The sequence below is a fragment of the Seriola lalandi genome, unplaced genomic scaffold (assembly GCF_002814215.2).
Source record: "Seriola lalandi dorsalis isolate HSWRI2012SDOR001 ecotype SW California unplaced genomic scaffold, Sedor1 jcf7180002054585, whole genome shotgun sequence".
Lineage (NCBI taxonomy): Eukaryota > Metazoa > Chordata > Actinopteri > Carangiformes > Carangidae > Seriola > Seriola lalandi.
Window position 1 is genome coordinate 3,917,041 of NW_019525138.1, and position 20,977 is coordinate 3,938,017.

The 20,977-nt window shown below is 40.3% G+C and overlaps 1 protein-coding gene and 1 long non-coding RNA gene across 2 annotated transcripts; one reads left to right on the forward strand and one right to left on the reverse strand.

Annotated features, from left to right (window-relative positions):
* The first annotated feature begins 415 nt into the window (after positions 1-415).
* LOC147818414 (uncharacterized) lies at positions 416-4,842 on the forward strand. Its single transcript, XR_015437988.1, has 2 exons — positions 416-555; positions 676-4,842. It is a non-coding gene; the product is annotated as an uncharacterized LOC147818414 (long non-coding RNA).
* A 1,833-nt stretch (positions 4,843-6,675) lies between these two features.
* On the reverse strand, positions 6,676-9,529 carry gpr142 (G protein-coupled receptor 142). Its single transcript, XM_023418961.2, has 2 exons — positions 9,379-9,529; positions 6,676-7,942 (listed from the first exon to the last, which is right to left on the reverse strand). The coding sequence occupies exons 1-2, from the start codon at positions 9,515-9,517 to the stop codon at positions 6,984-6,986; spliced, it is 1,098 nt and encodes a 365-aa protein (XP_023274729.1). The 5' UTR covers positions 9,518-9,529; the 3' UTR covers positions 6,676-6,983.
* Positions 9,530-20,977: the final 11,448 nt, after the last annotated feature.

Genomic DNA, 20,977 nt, shown 5'->3' on the forward strand with positions numbered 1-20,977 from the left:
GTTAAATCATCTTTTCAGAAGGTTTGAATCATATTTCGTCATTTTTATATAATAAATTCATAAAATTCTGAATATTTTAGTAATAAATCCTGATGTTTTTCTGGATTAAAGAGAGGAAATCTTCTGTTTATTCTGTTGAATTCCACTTTACCATTGTTTTTTATTTTCTATTTCTTTTCTATTCTGTTCTATTCTAACCCTTTGTTTCATTGTTGAAATGTGCTAATAAATACAAATAAACTTACCCTGACTTGCCTTCAGATTCATTTCAGTGTTCAAAATGTTCAGAAACGGCGGGGGGGAAATGTATTTGCCTCTATCTCCTGCCTGTTCTCCATCCGGCCACCTCCCCTCCAACTCCCAGTCACCTGACCATCTCCCCGCCTACTCACACACCTGTTTCTAATTTCCTGATCAGTCCTTCCAGTAGATTCAGATTCAGACCTGCGTGTTTCACCTGCTCCCAGCCAGGACGTCACGTTCTCCTGCGTGTTGTGCTTCGAACTGGTCGTGGCGTGGACTCCCATTCTTACCACCTTACCTGCCAGGTTACCTGTAAGCCCTGCTCCTCCTTTCATTAATGTTACTTCATCGCACCTGCCTGCCTCTGGTTCCTCCTGCCTGTTTCCCGATATGTGAGCAAACGCTGAATTATATTTTCCTGTTACTCTGCAGCTCTTTGGCTCCTGTTCTCAATCTGCCTTTTAAAGGTAAAAGTTAACGACATGTTAATTCCCTTGTTCCCATGTTAACTGTGTTTAACCGTTGTACTGACACTGAACTTGATTTTTATTTTCTCAGTTGCTGACAATATGATGAAAAGTTAGTCCTGAACAAATGATTGTTTTTGTTGTGGCTCCAGATCCCATAGCACCACCATGTGGCCGTTTATCAATCCTTTGGTTCAAGACACTTTCTTTTTTTTTTTTTTTAACCATAAGTTTTATCCAATTTTCTCCAAATTTTCTACACAACATATTTATATTTGTTTGAGCCATAAAAATGCCTGTAATTATTTCTTTTATAAGCTAAATGCTTTTGCTATAATTAGTCACCAACTCCTTGCAACCCGCTGTTATCGGCCATGATTCTTGAAGCAGCTGCAGCCAAATTTAGACGACAGGTTCAGTCGTTCAGACCCACAACAGTCTTATTTAACAGTTTATTCTACAGAGGATCTCAGAGTTTACAATGATGCCGACTATGTTTGACCATTTTTGACCAAACACATGTAGAATATTTCCAATTGATGGAATGGTGCAGCCATTAAGAATATTTCATTCACTTTAAACATTATAGTTTCAATGGAAAAGGCTGATATAGAATATAGTACAGTATATATTCTATATGATATTGTCAGATCGTGTGAAATAAGGTGACTTTTTACTACTTGAAGGGGAAAAACTGGATTTTAATTAGTTTCATGTCCATCAAATGTACAAATCAAATATTTAAAGACAGAATTTAGGAATTCTTCAAAAAATCGTTGCCACCAAGAGTTTCCTACAGTTTGCTTGATTTTCATTTTCGTTATTTTCCAATAGTGATGTTTGGTGAATCGATGCTGAGCTCTTGAAATTGGGCTTTAAGTGAAGATTTTGGTGCTTATGATGTTCTGATCAATGATTAAAGGACCAGTCCCCTCGAGGAGCCCCACCTCCCCTCTCCAGCAGACTCTCACTCACACTTGTTGCTCAAGAGCTGATTTTTCCTGCTTCATTTCCCTCAGCCTGGTTTCCGAAGAGTGACAGCCTCTCTCTTCTCAGCTCCTCCATCTGTCTCTCAAAGTTTTTATTGTGGCTGAATTTCTCTCTTTTGGTTCCATCCATCTGGCTCCTTGTGGCCATTAATTATCTGTGTCCAGTTCCAGATCAGATCCATTTTTGTCTGTCGTCACTTCAGTGTCCAAATCTGACCTCCACCAAGACCAACATTTCCTGAGCCCATCCCACATTATGTCATCTGTGGAGGTCTTTCTTTTTTCCGCATTGACCCATCCACCAAAACCCCAGAGAAACATTATAGAGGAGCAGTCTGTGGCGAATCATCCTTCATCCTGGTCGCTCTGCAAGGACAAATTCATTAGTCCCAGCTTCCTATTACAGTGCGTTTCTACATATTATATTTCATCATAAATTATACCAATGATAAATGCAGCAGTAGAGCTAGATAACTTTGATTTAGGAGCAGGAACTGATTTAAATTTTATGCTCTAGTATGGAGATTAATTTAAAAACCTCTATCCTACACCTGAATATACATTTTTTTTTCCATCTATAACTGCTATAATACACAATATATTCATGTTGCACAATATAAATGACAACAGTAAAATCCTGTGTTAAACATTTATTTCCTCTCCATATAAAACTCTTCTCAGTGCTCACAGACGAGATCATTCTGCGCCACAGTTACTTATGCCAAGAGAAAATGGAGGAGTAGTGTAAACAATGCATAAGCAGCCACTTAAACAACAACAAGCCAACATGCAGGGGAACATGCCTTCCAACATTTATCGTGTTTAAATTCACTGAAACAATGAATTTACATCCAACGTAACAGCAAAGGATCCATGTCAGGTTGTTCCATGATAAATACTGCAGACATTTGTACAAGGTTTTTGTTTTTTCCAGTTTTTTCGTTTTCTCTTCCTCAGTTATGTTTTTGTTGTGTCAAAGGTTGTAAGCATAAGCTGTTATTCACAGATGCTCCAACATCTTTGAAATGACCAAATTCACAATATTACACAACATTCAAAAATCACAACTTAAAAACATCCTTTCAAAGACACAATGCCCTAGTTCCTCTGATAACAGACTTTTATTTATAGACAGATTTAAAAAAAAAAAAAAAAAAAAACTTTAAAAGTGTAATTAAAAATATATATTAGTTCCAGTGAAAGCTGTTCTCTGTGGATTATCCAGAGTAACCAGAACATTGTTTCTGGAAAGACTTGCAGCTGTTGAATTTCTCAAATGCAATTGTTTCACTAGTTTGAGGGACAAATAAATCCCCAAATATATACAAGGGTAGAAACTATAACTGGTCCTCATGCCTGAACGACAAAATAGTTAATCCATAGTTCTCCCAGCTCCCCATCACTTATATACGACTAATTTGTAAAAGCCAATACAATTTAAAGAGTGCCACCTTGATTTTTTTATCAACATAATAGGAAATGTTTTAAATGTATCTGCAAAATAAGTGCTCATGTTAAAGCTTTTATTGTCATGTTCAGTCAACTCAAAGCTCCTGGTTAAGGTTAGGGAAAGATCCTAGTCTCGGTTAAATATTGAAAATGAGCTGTCGAGATAGGGTGTAGTTCACTTTGAATATATTTAACCAACACCACTATCTTTGCCTAACTTATGTGGGATATAGGACCTGAACCCTGGTGTCAAAGTTCTGTACTAAAGTCCATTTAAGAGTATACGTATATATGAAATTTAGGGATTGAAATGTAATTGTTCACCTTAGAAACAGTGGTTGTCAGAGACCATAAAGTCCATTTGTAGCTGTCTGGGAGTTTTCCATCATATTTCACAGCCCACCTCAGCAAATGTTGTCCGCTTCAAAATCATAAACTTAAATTTCCATTTTTCATAAATGTCATGTTGAGGGTTGGCAGCAGATTTGGGCCCCAACTGGTAGGACAGGGGCCCAGATGTTTGTGTGAGTGTGAAAGATTGTATTCATGGCTAAAAGACACCAACACTGACTCGAGACTGAACATAAACTGTCTCCAGTGTCGAGCTCAGACCTTTTGTACCCTCATCCCTAAGACATGAGGGCAGAAGAATGTCACACAGTTTCATCACTGCTACTGACCGGAAACTGTCTGAACAGATGACTTTTGCTCTCATGTTTATTTGAATCATTAGTTACATGACATATCAGGAAATGTGCGTCATTTTAAACTGATGCTATCGTGTTCTGGAGAGGACAGTTTCCAGAATATGTTTGAAGTACTTCCTTTAACTGTCCATAAAGTATGAGCTTCCTGTATTTAGGCAAGTGCATCTGATAGGACGCACTTGTCACTCTCTGTGGTGCTTTGTCTTTTCAATTGATTTCTTGTGACACCTGCCGAGCAGCAGGCAGGCCTGAATAGGAGCAGAGTAACAGGACATAAGCAGGTGTTTGAACAGGAACAAAGGACAGATGGCAGGCAGACAGGGGACGTGTGGTGAGCAGGGTTTACCTCTTTAATGTCTTCACCCCTCTCCTCTCTAACAGCTCTGTAGATGTGTGAAAGCTCCAGCAGGGCTCCATTAAACTTTAATCAAAGCCTGCTCTTGCTTCCTAACATCATATTAAAGCCTTAACTGTTTGTTCTGTCATCTCCGCAAACTCCACCGTCCACAGCAGTGTAAGGTCGTCGCCACTACACGCTCTCTCACACCCCCCTCTGTTAGTGTCAGGCAGCAGGAGGCGTCTTCAAAGAAACGCTTCATATCTACATCTGCGTACGGACTCTCAGAACTCAGTGTGGGACGACCGCGGAGCGACGTGAGCGGACTGACACGGGGGACATGCAGGGGAACCGATACTGTGCTTCTTACAGTTACAGTAAACACAATGAGGACTGTGGAGGGACGAGAGCAGGCAGGTGGCTTGCATTGGAAACTTTAACCCTGAAGGGGTGGCCAGAAAAGTAAATGGAAGAAACTTTAGGAAGGAGATGTGTATATACACTGTACTTGAGTCTCCATTGCCGAGTAACGCATTAAAAATGTTTGCGATGATACTGGAAGATATCGGGGACTGAGTTAGGTTAAAAAGCTTTGAAGTTCTTTGTGATGATATTTTTCATTGTAAATATTAAAGCTGCGTTACTCTCTACATTTTTTTTTTCTTCTTTTGGACAATCAGGGTAGTAGATCTACAAATCAATCTAATGGGACAAACAGCTTTGACCTGTTAGCAAATAGCTGCATGTAGCAGGAACAGAGCTACGTGAACATGTGTGTTTGTGTCCACCTCGTGAATCTAAATCCAATATTCAGACTCTTTTTAGCTCAGGTTTGGGCACTTTGCTCTTTACCTGCTTAATGCATAAGCTAATTGCTAACTTTGCAATGTTGTTTCCTTTTGAGTTTCTTGATCCCAGTATAGAATGAGTGTCTAAATCACCAAAAGTAAGATGCAGTTGTGAACTCCAGCTTTCTGGCCAGGTGTAACTCATCTGCCAACCTATTACAAACTAAGTATAGTTTGAAATCTTAAAGTTCACTTTTGAATATTTGCAACAAAGAATCTGTTTGTGTCTTTGAGGTTTCGTATTCAAAACAAAAACGTATTTTTGCAATCCCAATTTAGGCCGCATTTACACACTTTAAGCAACTTTCAATTGCAAACTTAATATACTTATATTTAATTAAACTGGTTGATGAATCATGGTTAATTTTCATAGCTATGGAGCCTGGGATTTCTGTCAGTATCCTCTTAAGACCTAATGTAAATTTTAAAGCTTTCAAATTGTGGCAGTGAAATGTTTCCGTACATGTGAGATAAAACAAAGTTTCAAAACGACATGAGTTGCTTTCTTCCATGAAAGCTTCATTCAAATATAAAGCTGTCGTTCAAAGCATAATTCCATCATAGAAATAAAACAGTGACAAATCCAGCAGATGTTCATATCTTAGCAGGGACTCCACAGTATGTGAAACTCAAATTAGCATTAACCAGCATTAAATGTGTCTGTTTTAAAAATCTAAACTTAAAGTCATGGCATGTGTGAGACGACAAACACAGCTCATTCAACACGAGAAGTGAAACTGACAACATAATTCACTTTCCCCAAGGGCATTAATTAAAAAACATATACTTGTCAACAACAGATGGTGTAAAATTATATATATGCAAATTAGCAGTTAAGTGCAGATGTCTTGTTTTTCACTAACACTGACACAACAACTGATACAGTTAATTTTTCATCAAATTACAGTGACGTAACATGAAAATTCCTGCTGTGGCAAATGGAAATGTACTAGCTGACATTTGTGTGTGCGTGCGTGCACGTGTTTGCACATGCACAACAGTGTGTACCAGTCACCATCAGCAAATCTACAGTGTGTGTGTGTGTGTGTGTGTGTGTGTGTGTGTGTGTGTGTGTGTCTGTGTGTTTGTGCAGACCATCAGGCTAATCTGTGGTTTGTTTAGCCAGAGCTGAGGCCCTGTTGGTGATGTAGTGGCGGGTGTGTTTGAAGAGCAGGGTCTTCACTCCTGCTGCTTAAACGGCAAGCTTTCATTTAAGGCTCCATCGAGTTGCATTTCATGAAAAATAAACACTCGCCCCAGCAGCTGTGGTTTTTGTGCCTAGCAGTTGGCTGTAGAGATGGAGTACGATTTCTTTGCTCGATTGGCTGTGCTCAGCGAGGCAGATTGTCTTTTGGGCGTTCGGCATCCTTACACAACTGCAGAAAATAGCAGCCAGTTGAAATTAAAACTCTTATTTCTCCCTGCCTGCAGAGTGTATTCAACACACACTGAGGGAAACTGAATGCAACTTGATGTCATAAAAGCGGGATTACATGTAGCAGCTTTCGAAAAGTCATTGTTTAATATTCCCTCTGTTTCCTTACCACAGATTTAACTACTGATTTAATCCAAGAGAAAACAAATTGTTATTCTTTCTTTTCTCTCATAACAGTATAAAAAATATTTTTTGCCACATTACTTCCATGTATGGAAACGAAAAAAATACCAAAAACCTACTTTTGTTTTGTCAAATTCTGCGGAAGAAAAATAAATAGGTTGTCATCTTATCTGATTTACATGGACAAACAACACCCGCTGACATTACGATACAGAAAACATACTTCTTGTGAGTTGAGTTCATTTCAGGGCCGTGGATAGAGCTCCCGGCCTGACTGGCAGCTGTCCACGGTTGTGGCTGGAATGCAGAGTGCGTCCCTGGGGTCAGGAGTGATCAAGGACCGTGGGATGATGGGTGTTTTGGATTAAGAGGCGGGGTCACGGGGTCACGAGGGCTTTCTGGCCCTGCGAGGTGACAAGGGGGTGGAGTCACGCTGTGAGCGATGCTTGTTCCCACTGTACAGAGAGGAGATGGAGGCATTGGTGGGGGCCTGCTGTTGTGGCAGCGCACGGCGAGGATACAGCGGGCCCCCCCTGAGCAGCACGACGTCACGCACGGCTCCACGGAAAGGCTTACTGACGAAACAGTAGAGGAAGAAGTTGACAGCGGTGTTGAGCATGGCCAGCATGTTGGACAGGTCGTAGGCCAAGTGGACCCGCCAGTCTCTGTGAACTGAGGAAACGTACAGGTGGTAGATGACCACGATTGTCCTGGGGGCCCACAGCACAGAGAACACAGAGGTGATGGCCAGCAGCATGGCTGTGGTTTTCCCAAGTCGCCGTGGAGGTGCCGACTTTGGCCCGCACTCCTCCTGGCAACGCTGCTGCCTCTGCCTCACCCTCAACGTCTGAATTATCAAAGAGTTCAGCACCAAGAAGATGCTGCAGGGCAGGAAGTAGATGATGGTTACATGTGTCCATATGAGGACGGTGTCCAGCGCCGTGGGCGGGTGGCTGTTCCTCCACATGTCCGACCACCAGAAGAAAGGCACGCCCGACGCCAGCGACAACATCAGGACCACTGCGATGATCTTCCTGGCCCGTGCCGGATAGCTGATCTGGCGGTGGAGGAGGGGGTGGCACAGTGCCACGTAACGGTCCACGGTGAGGGGTACGGTGGACCAGATTGAGGCGTGGTTGGCGGCGAACTCTGCAGCGCTGACAGAGTGCAGCAGGAGTGCAGGGACATCACGGTGAAAGACCGCCGTCTCTAGCAGGAAGCCGACGAAGATGATGAATAGCTGAGAAAGGATGTCCGAGCCCGTCACTGCCAAGAGGTAGTAGTACAGAGCCTTCTTAGTGCGGGACGCCAGTCTGGACAAGGCCACCGCCGTCAGGATGTTCACTGAGAGAAAGAAATTAAATTATTGTATTAGGTTCTACTTCCATGATATTTAGCTGCATGAAAACATCTGGGAAATAAGGCTGTTCACGTACGTAAAGACTGAGAAGAAGTTCCAGGCTATAGATAATGTATGTTCTAATACTTTTATTTTGTAGTCTTTCAGACCGATGTTCTGTCGTTGGATAATCTCAATCAAATACAGTTAATTAAAAGTCAAACGTAAAGCACTACTCTGCTAAGGTAGGCTAGGCTAGCTTTAGCACGAGTACGCCACTTCTTCAGAACTTCATAATGACTGGATTTTTACCTACTGCCTTATTCATGTGGCATAACTACTATCAAGTTTGGTTATTTAGCAAGATGCCAATTAAGCAAAATTTATATCTTCAAAATTAAAGTGCAGTAATTGTTAAATTACTTTTTTGAGCTGCTTACACTGAAATCCTTAATTTCTTTGGCAAAATATTTTGGTCATGTTGTCTTTGGTAAAACGACTGGATGAAGAAATCTTCCTTTGAAAGGCTGAAGTGTAAAAACTATGCATCAACAGCAGTGTAAGCTACAAACCATTGATTTGTCTCCCTGCTGCTAATACAGTATCTCCTCTGTACGATTTACAGTATCTGCATGCTTTTTTTTCCTTATCAACAGCAGGGTATTTTCACTGCAGCTATTGCGACACCACCACCAGTCTTAAGACTCCTTCAGTCATACAGATGTTGACTCTGGCACTCTGGCCTTTATATTTATTTCCCTTTGGGGACAATTACACGATGTGACCTGGAGGTCATCTGGATGCTCTGTTGACGCTTGTTTTGAACAGGGCTCTGCGTAAATCCCTGATGGGTCAATAATAATTTGCTGCCATCGACTTGTAGACGAAGCACAGTAATCAGAACAATGGTGGTGTGAAGACTTTTAATCAAAGTGACAGTTATTTCCTCTTCCTGGATTATTGAGGTAATACATTTTTTGCAGATGTCGGAGACAGGTGGCTGGATGGATTGATAAATACAAATAAACACTAACTGATTATTAGATCATTAATTTAATTATTGTAACCTGTGAAAAGAGCAATCAGTGCTTGGTTCTGTTCTGCAGCAGTATATTATCTCACTGGTCCATTAGAGCAACAGTAATGTACCTCTAACTCACTTGACTATTGATTTCTTCTGTCGTGTGCAGTTCCCACTTCTGTTATAAATAGATATCAGAGATTTAAAGAGTGCTCTGTTTACGCATTGACTGTGGGTCACTGCAAATCCATCTAATGAAATGATGCAGCTCATTTTCTGGCCTTCGTGGTTCAGTTCACTTAATATACAAGAGAATTTTATTTCTTACCATTTATCTTGTTTTTAGGTATCCACCATCGTTACCACATCAAAAGTTGGAGTCAGCTGATAATTTAACTACATCACAACATGATGGCGCACCTGGTACTCCCACGCAGAGTAGAATGCTGTAGTAGATGACAGGGATGAAGCCCAGCACACATTTGGACTTCTGCAGCTCCTCAGGTTTCAGGCCCAGCTCCTGGCGGCCGGACGCTGTCACATTGGGCCAGTCGATCATGACCTTGGCGCTTCCCCTGGAGAATACGGTAGAGACAAGAGTAATGCTTTCAGCACTCAGTCAGAGTTTCAACTAAGAAAGGGAAATCTGATGCCTGTTGGATTTAAAATGTGAGTCTGCTGATATTCTATACTTTTCATATTGTCAACAAATCCCATGAAAAGACTAAAACCAAATCCTGATATCTTCTTCCTCTGAGCCATAGTTGCGCCACTGTTGTTCATAAACCATTAAAAACCCATCAGTGAGTCACACTGTTGCTCTGGGTGACATGTTCCTTCATCACCATGAACACACACTGTAGTTTATTTTGACTCCATCACACGCCATCCTGCTGCCCCAAATACTCACTGGAGCACCAAATGTAGATTAATCCGCCTTGGAAAATAGTCCTCATCTTATGCACCATTTCCTACTGTTTGAGTAACGTTTATAAAAACACTATAGTGACCAGCTGCTTTAGGAAATTAATGAACAAAAAAACTATGCATTTGTGACTTGTTTTCAAAGATTTACATATTCATTGGGAACAAATGGGCTTGGGACCAGATACTAGAGTATTTGCCAGAAAGTATTGAGAGCTGGTTTTGAAGGAAAGCTGCTGTGTAATACTAAAAATGGATTTCAGTTCAATTCAGTTTGGCTTAAGCAGATACATTTTTAAGGCTTGAAATTATCATTTGATCTATAAAACATCAAGAAAAGGTGAAAAATGCCCATCACAATTTCCTCAAACCTGTCAATTTTCTGTTCTGTTGGACCATTTTTGGTTGAAAAACTACTTAAGCGATTAATTGACTGTGATTAATTTTAGATCTAGTTTGTAGCTCCACAGGTCAAGGAGGCTAACTTATTCAGTAGCAGGGAAATCTAGTGCATCTGGTATGATGTTTCATTTGCATAAATAAAATAATAAAAACAAATTAATAATAATCTTATTTTTTACAAATAATTTGGTTTGCTGAGGTCAGGAAGGAAATTATCACTTGTATGAATATATCAATCTGATATGATATCAGGTTTTCAACAAATGATCATTTGCAGACGATGATGTATCTTACATCAGCGTAATGTCGGGTAAATTATGTTTGCTCAGCCAAACTGCTGTTTTCCAGAAACAAAAAGTGGGTGGATCCACACAGTTTGGACTCAGTCAATTAAACTTCAGGTTGACAACAACAGATGGGCCAAGGCGATGACCTCGTCGCCCTCCACCCTCCCCTGAGTCATTATCACCCTGTCTCCCCATCTAACCTTTTCACCTGTGCGCCATCCATCCTGTTTTTCTCTGTCTGTCTCTCCTCTGCCTGCTCTCTTAATTTGGTTCACTCATCCATGAAGCCATATTTGGACTGCGTTATCTCCCAAGCTTTCAGTCACAAACCATTTGGAGATGCTCGGCCAACGTAAACATCATCATGAAGCCACAATCACCCCATCAGCGAATCTAGCTTCGCGATGTGAGTGAGGCAATCATTACCACTAACAGTTTGTCATATTTAATTACCGACATTGTAAAAGCTATTTATGTGCCAAAACCCCGTGTGTGCATTATACGACTGGCACATTTTACGACCTGTAGCAGGAATGTGATCATAAAATAGAGGCACATCAAATATCTCCCTGCTCAGCTCAACACATTAAACTGGACAGAAGAGGTAGAACTGAAAAGCAATAATGAGGATCAATGGTGTAATTCAGTATAGGACAGAAAGGGTAGAGCTGTGTATGATGATGCATGTTGGTGACTGGGCGTCTGAATTCTCAGGTCTAAAACATCTTGTGTTTTAAGAGAGACAGAAGTGAAAGAGGATCAGCGCCTGACAGTGAGATGATTTATTGTGGTCGTCGTGGACAGAATTGGCAGACAGGATCGAGAGATTTGTCACTGGAGATGAACATGTTTGATTCACAACTTCTAAAATTGGCTCCTTGATTGACGTCATGAGTCAAAGGTGACTGAAGCGCTCTGTGCTATCTTACCTATGTCTCATTTCATCTCCAGTCTTAAAACGATTTGGATATTGCTAATTTCAATCTTTTATCTGATGTTTTTTTATATTGTATTACACATGGGCACATTTTGTTCTAATAAAAAAAAACTTGTTTCAACGTTTTTCCAAAAAATTGTCCATTTATGTTCTGGAGCTTTCCATCATATCACTTAATGATAATCTTCTTCAGCAGATGAAGTTCTTCCAGTTCTCATTAAACTGTAAGTGCTCAATTTTCCAGTTTTCTGAGTAATTCAAGAACCTTTTTGTTCATGTTGACTTAAAATTTGAACTTAATATTTTATTCTTAACCATGGAAACAGCAGCTAAGGGAAATAATAGAGATTTTTTTATGTTTCAGTTTTAAGCCAACAAGGACAAAAAAAAAATGTCATTTAAATGCTCAGAATAAAATGAGAATTTTAATGTCGGCATCTCCATGACATGTCAGGTATTAAAAGTAAAACTAGTATTTTATACACCAAATAATACTCATGCTTTCATCTGTTTAAATTGGAGGATACCAGATTATGTGTTGTAGTCTGACAAAATGCCTTCATACTTTATACTGAATTCATTTGCTCTATATCTGATGTATTTGTCTTCATTGTTGTGATAAGAGGTTTTTTTTTTTTTTATTGCTCCCACTGTTTTGGCACCAGGACTATATCTTGGCTGTCAATTAAAGGACACGCCTTGAGGAAATGTTCGCTGAATGATGTGATTCTGCTGCTCATTGGTCACTTTGTTTATCAACAAAAACATTCTCATATTTCACTCTTTGTTATGTAACAGCGTCCCATGTGCTGAGATAGGATGTCCTATTCAGTATTAATAGGGGTTCAACTCCCATAGGATACTGTACAATCATTCTTACAGTGTGTGACCTCAGAGAAGGACACACCTCTTTCCCTCTGTCTGCTACAGCACTGCAGTGTTGGAAATGATATGAAATGAGCATAACTTGTGAGCTTGCAGGCTGAATACAGGATAAAAGGTGTTTAACCCAAAGAAAGATGATTTTCATTAACAATATTTTAATTTAAATTTTTTATTTTCTCTATTAATTGATAGTTTGGTCTGTAAATTTTCCAGAGCCGTCAGTCTAAAACACAAAAATGTCTAGTTCAGCAAATATTCACATCTAATGAGCTGCAACAAGTGGATTTTCAACAAATTTGTTTAATATACTGTACGAGTTAAAGATTTTCAGGAAATTAAACCTTGTTTTCAGTACGATGTATAGTCAGTACTATACTGCAAAATACATTTAATTCTGTAATGATCTCTCTAATAGATCTCTCTAATATGACGGATTCACAGAAAACCATGCATGTAGACGTTTAATAAATATTTGCTGTAGTTTTAAATTGTACTTGCTTTTACCAGCAGTCCCCACAGGTGCCAGCAAATCAACCACGACTTAAATCTTAAAGGAGCTATATGTAAGATTTTGCTATGACTACATAGCTAATGTTAGCATTAACAGCTGTTTACTTACCAGTCTAGAAGAAACGTTACGAGTTCAGCATCAAACTTCATTCCTTTACTTGCCAAGAACTGTCTCCAACCCTTTTGTTTTGATAATATTTGACTTCTTTTCTTCTTCTGAAGTTAGCATGTTAGCTAGCCTCGGCCTGGTTGGCCTGTCTTGTCACTTTCCAATACCGAGTCACTGTAGCGTCCAGTTTTCCCCCGAAGAAGTAGCTGCTTAAAGGACGTATTATAACCTCTTGTTTTATAAATGATGGTTGAAGCTCTTGGCAAGACTGGTAAGTAAACAGCTGTTAATGCTAACGTTGGCTATGTAGCAATAGCACAACCTACACATTGCTCCGTTAAGGATTATAACTTCAAACATTTTATTGATTATCAGAATTATCCTGCTTTATGTTGTAGAACCTGTTGCATTATCAGCTGCTAAAAGCAACACTTTTACGCAATTATATAAGCAAATGGGACCTTGATCTTTAGACTACAGTTAAACTTGAGCATCAATGCTGCAGACACACAGAAAACAAGGCAACATTGCTACTGGAGGCCTGCAAGGACAACTTTGTCTTATCTGCTGAGACACCTGATCTATTTCCTCCTGAGCCTTGTCTCAGGACCAGCAGTGAGAAGGATGATCATTATGAATTAGAAGGTTGTAAGGTTGCCAGCAGAACACGGCACCAGGGACAAGTAACTACAATCAATATCCCAGCAGCCACTTCTTTGAGGTCTTTTTTAATCCTTAGGGCAGCAAATGAAACCTTGAATCTTGGAGAGCTCTTTGTCCCCTCACACTTTCTTCTCTGGGAAATTTCCTGTGAAGACTTATCGTCACGTTCGGTCCCTCGGGTGCTGCAGATTCTGTAGGTGGAAATGGAGCTGTTCTCACTTCAGAGGTGTTTTATCAATCCACTCTCAGACAATTACAGTCTCTCTACACTGGGGAAATTAAACATATTGACATGGAAACAAAGTAGGTTGATTATTCTGCTCCTGTCAAGTGTCAGCAGACAGTGTCCTCAGAGGAAGCAGCCCTACAGCTGAGCAACTACAGTCTGAAGATCAGAGGCCGAGGGATGTTTCTGATTAAGACTCCACTCTGGAACGTCTTCCCAGGGTTGGGATGCAGCTGGAGGCTACAGGACTTGGCTCTGCAGGGGGCTCAGTGCCCAGGAAGCTGAACTGAACTCTATCTGTGCTCCACTGAGCCCTCTTAATTATTCATCGACACAGAGCACCTGAAACAACAGTGCTGGGAGATAAAGGGTGCTGCCAGCATAACTGTACAGCAAACATTGCTGCTTCTCATGAGAGCGACGAGGATGCATTTTGGTGGGAAAGTGCCGGAGAACAGCACTTAAAGAATTGTCCTCATCGTGCTGCTGTGCAAGGTTCGTTCATGAGGCCGACATCCCGACCCGTGGTCAGTGTTGTTAGGAAGACAGAATCCAGGAGTGCAGTTTGGCAGCAGAAATTACAGGCTAGCATAATGACAGATGTCTCCTCCTCAGAAGATTTAGGAGGTGAAATAACACAAAAACACTGCAAGTAAATTCTATAAATCTAAAGGCTCTGAGTTCAGTGCGATGTCAATTATGAAACAATTGGATGTGATAAAATCCAGACTATCTCCCTGCTTCCTTAAATAACTTTTATAATAAGACTGTACCTCGCACGAACATCTGAAGTCAGTGATGTATAACAGTGCTGATTGCACAAGAAACAGAAACATTTCATGGTTTTACAGCAGAGCAGCTCAGACACTTGTACATAAACAGCGGATGGAGAGAGTTTTCTTTGACTTTGTTTGTCCTTGTATGGTTAGTCTCACCGTCTTCGCTCTTACCTTCACATCCAGCTCACACAGCGACTCTCCACCTGGGTTACAGCCTGTCGTCCCCCCCTCCAGAGGCTTTACCGCGTCCCCGACATCGCTGCTGGACACACACTGAGGAGATGTGGAGGAGGAGGGAAGAGGAGAAGTGGAGTCCAGGCAGCTGGTACATCACTGCAAGGAGTGAGCAGAGGGAGAGGGGAGAAATGAGGCAGAGGGGAGTGAAAATGTGGGGAGGGAGGGGTGAGAGAGACAGGGAGAGAGAGAGAGACGTTTGGATGGAAAGAGGTGAATGAAAAAGAGAGAGATGAGGAAAAGCGGGAAGAGAGAAATACAGGAAAACCTGATGGAAAACCACATAAAGTCTGACAGGGGGATAAAAAGCGGTGCAGTGTCTTGGGCTGAGTTCCAGTTCCTTAATGCAGAGGCATCAAACAGGGATTTAAGTGTGTTCACGCTGGAAAAGTGACAAAATAAATATACACAAAGCTGTGTCCAAATTCCACTCTACACACCAACAGTATAACCTACATATGGAGTCATTGTTATTGTGATGCACTTAGAGTAGAAGAAGTCCATGTACTTCTGTGTTGTAGTAACAGATAATGATACAACTGTCAAAGCTGCAGTTTGATTAATGACTAATGCAACTTTAAAATGTCATTTGAGCTTCATGAAGAAAATGCGAAATGTTTTTTCCAACCATTTTACTCAATCTGTGTGTGTGTGTGTGCGTGCGCGCGCACAGGCACGCACACACTCAAGAGAGAAGAAAAACAAGAGTCTGCAGCCATGCTAGTAGCTTTCTGAGGCTAACCTTAACATGCTCACAACGAAAATGGTAACATTGTGATGTTTAGCAGGTAGCCTTTAATATTTGCCATGTTGTCATCTTAGTTTAGTGTGTTAGCATGCTAATATTTGCTAATTAGCATTACAGATAAATACAGATGAGACTAATGGAAATATCATTAGTTCTGCAGGTGTTTGGCCATAAACCAAAGTACTGGGCAAATTAAAAGTTTGACCTGATGATGGCGCTAGATGGAAAGTCGTGTTAACCAAGGTGATTACACTTCATCCTGATGGGGAAGTGAACGTCATGGCAAAAACCATAAATGGTGGCGCCGGAGGAGAAGTCACAGGATCGGCAGAGTCAGGATACATCCTCTGGGGACCATGGAGATCTGGACCAAACTCAATGGCACCAATTCAGTGAACCAACTGACTGACTGATCCTTACAGCTGTGTAGCTAGTATGGCTAAAAATATGGGACTAGAAATAGTCAATATGTAGATGAAAAAATGAACACTTGATTTATGAGTCTGCTGGTGATGGACACTGTTGACCCATAAGGAGACAGAGGAGCCAATTAGTGCCAGAAAAAAATTTGGAAAAAAGGTTCCTGCTTTATTGACATTTGATGGCACAAGCTCTGTCACAATATTCATCCAGTCTATTTATAATTAATATTAATGTAATGTGTTTTTATGTACACTGTCTGATGCACAAAACATAATCATCAATCAATAAATGAAGTTCGACAATAATTAGCCAATTTTACAGGAATACATAACACAGTATTTAGCATGGAAGTGGGACAGAGTGTACCGCAGTCTGCACCAGGTTAGCTGAAGTCTCAGAGGATTAAACACACACACACACACACACACACACACACACACACACACACACACTCACTTTATTGTCACACAAAAACTGACCCTACCTTGTGGGGACCACAGGGAGGTGCATCTCTGTAATGTGAGACATTTATGCATCTACAACTTGATTAATACTGGTCCACACACACACACACAGACACACACAGACACTAACAACAGGCAGGGACAAAAGAGTAATGACACCCAGCAGCAGCTTATTAATTAGATGTTTGTATTGGTAAGAGCATTTGAAACAAACACAGGAGTGAGTGGAATCACTGAGATCAGTGGATCTGAGGGGAGATGAATGTGTCCTTAATTTAGCTAAACCCTTTGAGAAAGCTCGTCTCACGGCTGCAAGTTGTTGATGATAGCAAAGCTCCAAAGCAAACAGTGCATTAAATGAGCAGATGTGAGGAACTAATTCATCCATCAGTTCGGTCTGTTGACAAACCATTTGCAAAACCTGAGGCCTACGTGAGCTCGCTTTGACCCCCGTCTGGCACCCGTCACCCTGCAGCTGCAGATCAAGTTATGTGCTTATATCTGACATGCAGTGTTACACCTCTGACCTTACACTGCAGGGGGGGAGTACACTGATGTAAATAATGAACCGATCATACACAGACGTGACTCTTTATTGATCAGACCTATTAGATGGGAGGGTGATGATGCAGAGGGAATAAATATGAGGGGTTAAACCTAATGTTTGCTGGAGGATTGTGATGCAGTACAAATAATAATATGGTTTAAAATGGGCAGACACTGCTGGAGTAAGAGCGCCAAGCTTTCTCTGCTCATGCCCCTTTTTTCTGAGTTATTAAAATGACATAAGAAGAGCCCATTAAAAGTCTGGTACTCTACCATTTGTTTCCTGGTTGAGGTCATTTCAGAACATTTTTTATGGCTCCATCAATACACAGCAGTACTGTACATCTACTCTGACAGCTCTGGGTCAAATGTGCTGGAACAGGATCAAAAATGAAAACTTCTATTTCTAAACCAAGTAAATGGTGAAATGAGCGAAGATGAGACAGTGGCCCCAGTGTTAAAGGAAAAATCTGATGATTTTCTATATTTCATCTTTCATATTGTCCTGAAAAGACAAAAACAAACAACGTGTGTAAATCCGATATGTCTTATTCCTCTTTGCTGTGGAGCTCCATGTTGTGTTTTAATCTGCCACTGAAAATAGTTCCAGACAAAAGCACCATTTTCTTCTGTCTGAGTTACAAACAACTATCACCAGCTGTTTTAGGAAATTACTGAGGGTTTTTAAATGTCTATTTTTTCCTCTTCTTCTGTGTTTTATTTGAAGTGTTGATATATAAGAAGATAGATTTGTTGTTTTAAAAACCAAAAACCATCTCATTGTAGTTTCACATCTCCTCTCTCAGGCTTCTCTCTGGAGCTCTAGTAACAGGTCGGCGAGCCAATCAGAAGAGAGGAGGCTCTGAGCCTCTCTTCTGATTGGCTGACTGTTTTCTGAACCAAATCCCGCAAGGTTGGATGGTGGGTCCAGGTGGACAGGGCTTGGGGCATGGCTGAGACAGGTGACTGCTTTGTTGTGACATCGCAAAGTTCCAGAAGTCCTGACGGCTGGTTTTAAGGCTCAGTTTCTGAATACAGGCTGTGTGCATTTCTCTGTGGACTGAAGCTTTGATGCTTTCACAGTATTAATATAGAACCTAGACCTGATCTATGATCAAACAACACATGGACATCTACCTTTAGACTATATGGGACCTTTAAAAACACATTCTTCTTGATCTCCTTGCACTTTGGATAAAAGTGTCTGTCAAATGAATTAATGTAAAAAATGAAACAAAACCCTTGCGAGTCATTTTTAAAGATTTATGTCATACAGTTACATCATGTGGCGGAGAGCCAGAGGAGGTCAGAGCAGGAAAGTCAGACAGAAAACACATTGTTGGTTTTGGACTTTTCATGGGATTTGTTGATAACAAGAAAAATATAGAAACACCAGCCACAGCTTTGACATTAGTGATGCTATTTACATGTTATGAGACATTTGTGAAACTCACTTATGAGGGTTTACATGCTCCTGTGCAGGCTAATTAAAAATTAGTTTAAAAGTTAAACATTTTTCACCTGATACAGTTTTTCAACCTGTCAAATTACGACTCTGCAGAATGGCCAGAAAACTCCAGGAATCAGATAAATATTAACAGAAGAAAATCTCCCAAAATGGAAATAACATTACCTCAAATATGTACTGAACTTGGGTAAATGTACTTCCTGCCTCTGATTACATAACTGTGGATTTACACAAGTAGGTCATATTCAATATATAATGACCATCTCTGTAGACGACGTATAACTCATGGATCCAATTTCACGCCTGCGGAGTCAGTTGGCACCTTAGATTTATATTCGGCCTCCACCAGCCAACGCTCAGCTTATTTGCCACTAAAAGACAAACCTTCCTCTGCTGCTGGAGCTGGAGCTGGAGAGAGTGAAAAACAGAGAGAGGAAGAAGCTAATGGAGCCAGTGAGATAAACTGATGCTGAGGCAGGTCACCTCAGTCTGGTTCCCTGCCATAACCCCAGCTCTCCAAACTGTCTCTGTGCAGCTTTCAAGCAACAAGACTCTGAGTGGCAGTAACATGAGCAGCTCTCCAGACAAACACTGTCACCTGACCTCCGCTCTGACACACACTCTCACCACTGTGTTTGGCAGCCAAATCTGTGAATCTTTGATTTAGACTTTTTTTGTGTAAAGTCTGCACATCTGTAAACAGGGGTTTTGTTCCTTCGGTGTGTAAATAAAGTTTGAAACATAGATTTATGTTTTTGTTGTATTTCCTGTTTTCTTGAGCTGTTAAATGCCCATAATTCACTGCTTCTAATGCACATGACAATAAACTTCAAAATTAAATGTAGAGATGAATGTCAATCCGACCTCACAGGGCTGTTAGACCGGTCACAGCTCGCTCTAATTGCAGCAGGTGAAATCTTTTTGAGTTAACTGATATTACATTTCAATGCGATTAATGTAATAAAACCAACATGATCTACTGCATCTGTATAGAATAATTCATTCTCAACAATCAGTGCGCAGAAGAACAAAGGAACTGTAACAACATCTGTAAAAGAGGGAGGAGGGAAAAGGTTCTGGATTATAATAGTCTATTATAATATTATCTATTTTTAGATTTTTAAGTTCAAGAAATGAAAAATCTCTGGTAACTTTTTTTGCCTCTGAGAAGTGAAATAATGTAGGGAAGCTGTGAAACATCAAACAGTGGCTGCAAGAGATGAGTCTTTGTCTTGATTTACAAAAGTTGTTTTACCGAAAAAAGAGAATTTGTCACACTAGTTAAATTCTTTTGAAAATCTAAAATGACTGAATGGCTGCTCTTTGATGCGACCTGTAGGTTTTTGACTTTCTTGTGTATTGTGATGTGCATGTATGCATTGTTGATAATGCCAGTGAAGATGCCTTGTGCCTTCTCTCATCCTACTACTGCCTGACTAAAAGGGCTCCTTTTACTGTTATTTTTATTTTACACATGAAATTCAGTTCACTTAGTGAAAACAGTTGTGTACAGTCTTCGGTGGGTTTAGATGAGTTTTACCAAGTCTGTGAAAATAAAGAATATATTGTAAAAAAAATAAATGAATAAATAAATTGTAGCTTGGAAAACTAGTGGCACTGAGTCTTAAAGATATTTATGATTTCCAGGAAAGAAGGGTCTGTTGAAAGAAGCCATCAAGTTGCATTATGCATGGGAGGAGTAGGATTCACTGTTTTTGAAACTTGACCAATAATAGAGACTAGAAGTGATTATTCTTTCTTTTAAATCTGTCTCACATAAGTCCCCCAAATTTATGGAAATGTAACACTGGATCATTATGGTATACCGCTTTGTTTTCCCCCTGATGTCATTCTTTCCTTCTTTTTCCCTCCTTTTCTTAATATTCTGTCCATTTATTTAATACGTTATTTCGTGCTTAACAAATATGTTTTCAAAGCGAGAAAGCCTCAGAGTACAGTATCACAATGAGACCATGATTTAAATGCAGTTTATCACTTGAATCTTGGTCACCGATGAGACGCAGCTTGTCTGCCCTCTAGTGCACATAACCTGTAAATACAGTAAGCCGTACCCCCAAATTACAGAATACATATATTCTCATTGGTTGCATCTTGTCAGGCTGATAGATTTGGTTTCATAAGCCCCCCCCCCCTCCAGTAGAAAGTAGCTCCACTGACAATGGATGACAGCAAGGTTAGTGGATTATCCATGGTTACAAGATCATTTATTTTGTGAACAGAAAAAATAAAATATCATTAACTTCAGTTTATTGTACGAGGAGAGGAGGCAGAAACCTCAGACACATATAGGACTAGAAACTACAAGAGCTGAAGGAGCAAACATGTCTTTTCTGTAATTAAAACAAAACAGATCTTAAAGGACGTAAGGATCAGAAGTTAAAAACCAGAAACAT

Excerpts from the sequence above, each read along its gene's own strand:
- gpr142 (XM_023418961.2), bottom strand. The coding sequence starts at position 9,517 with ATGATCGACTGGCCCAATGTGACAGCGTCCGGCCGCCAGGAGCTGGGC. Across the intron at positions 7,943-9,378 it reads ACTCTGCGTGGGAGTACCAG|TGAACATCCTGACGGCGGTG; the intron begins GTGCGCCATCAT and ends TCTTTCTCTCAG.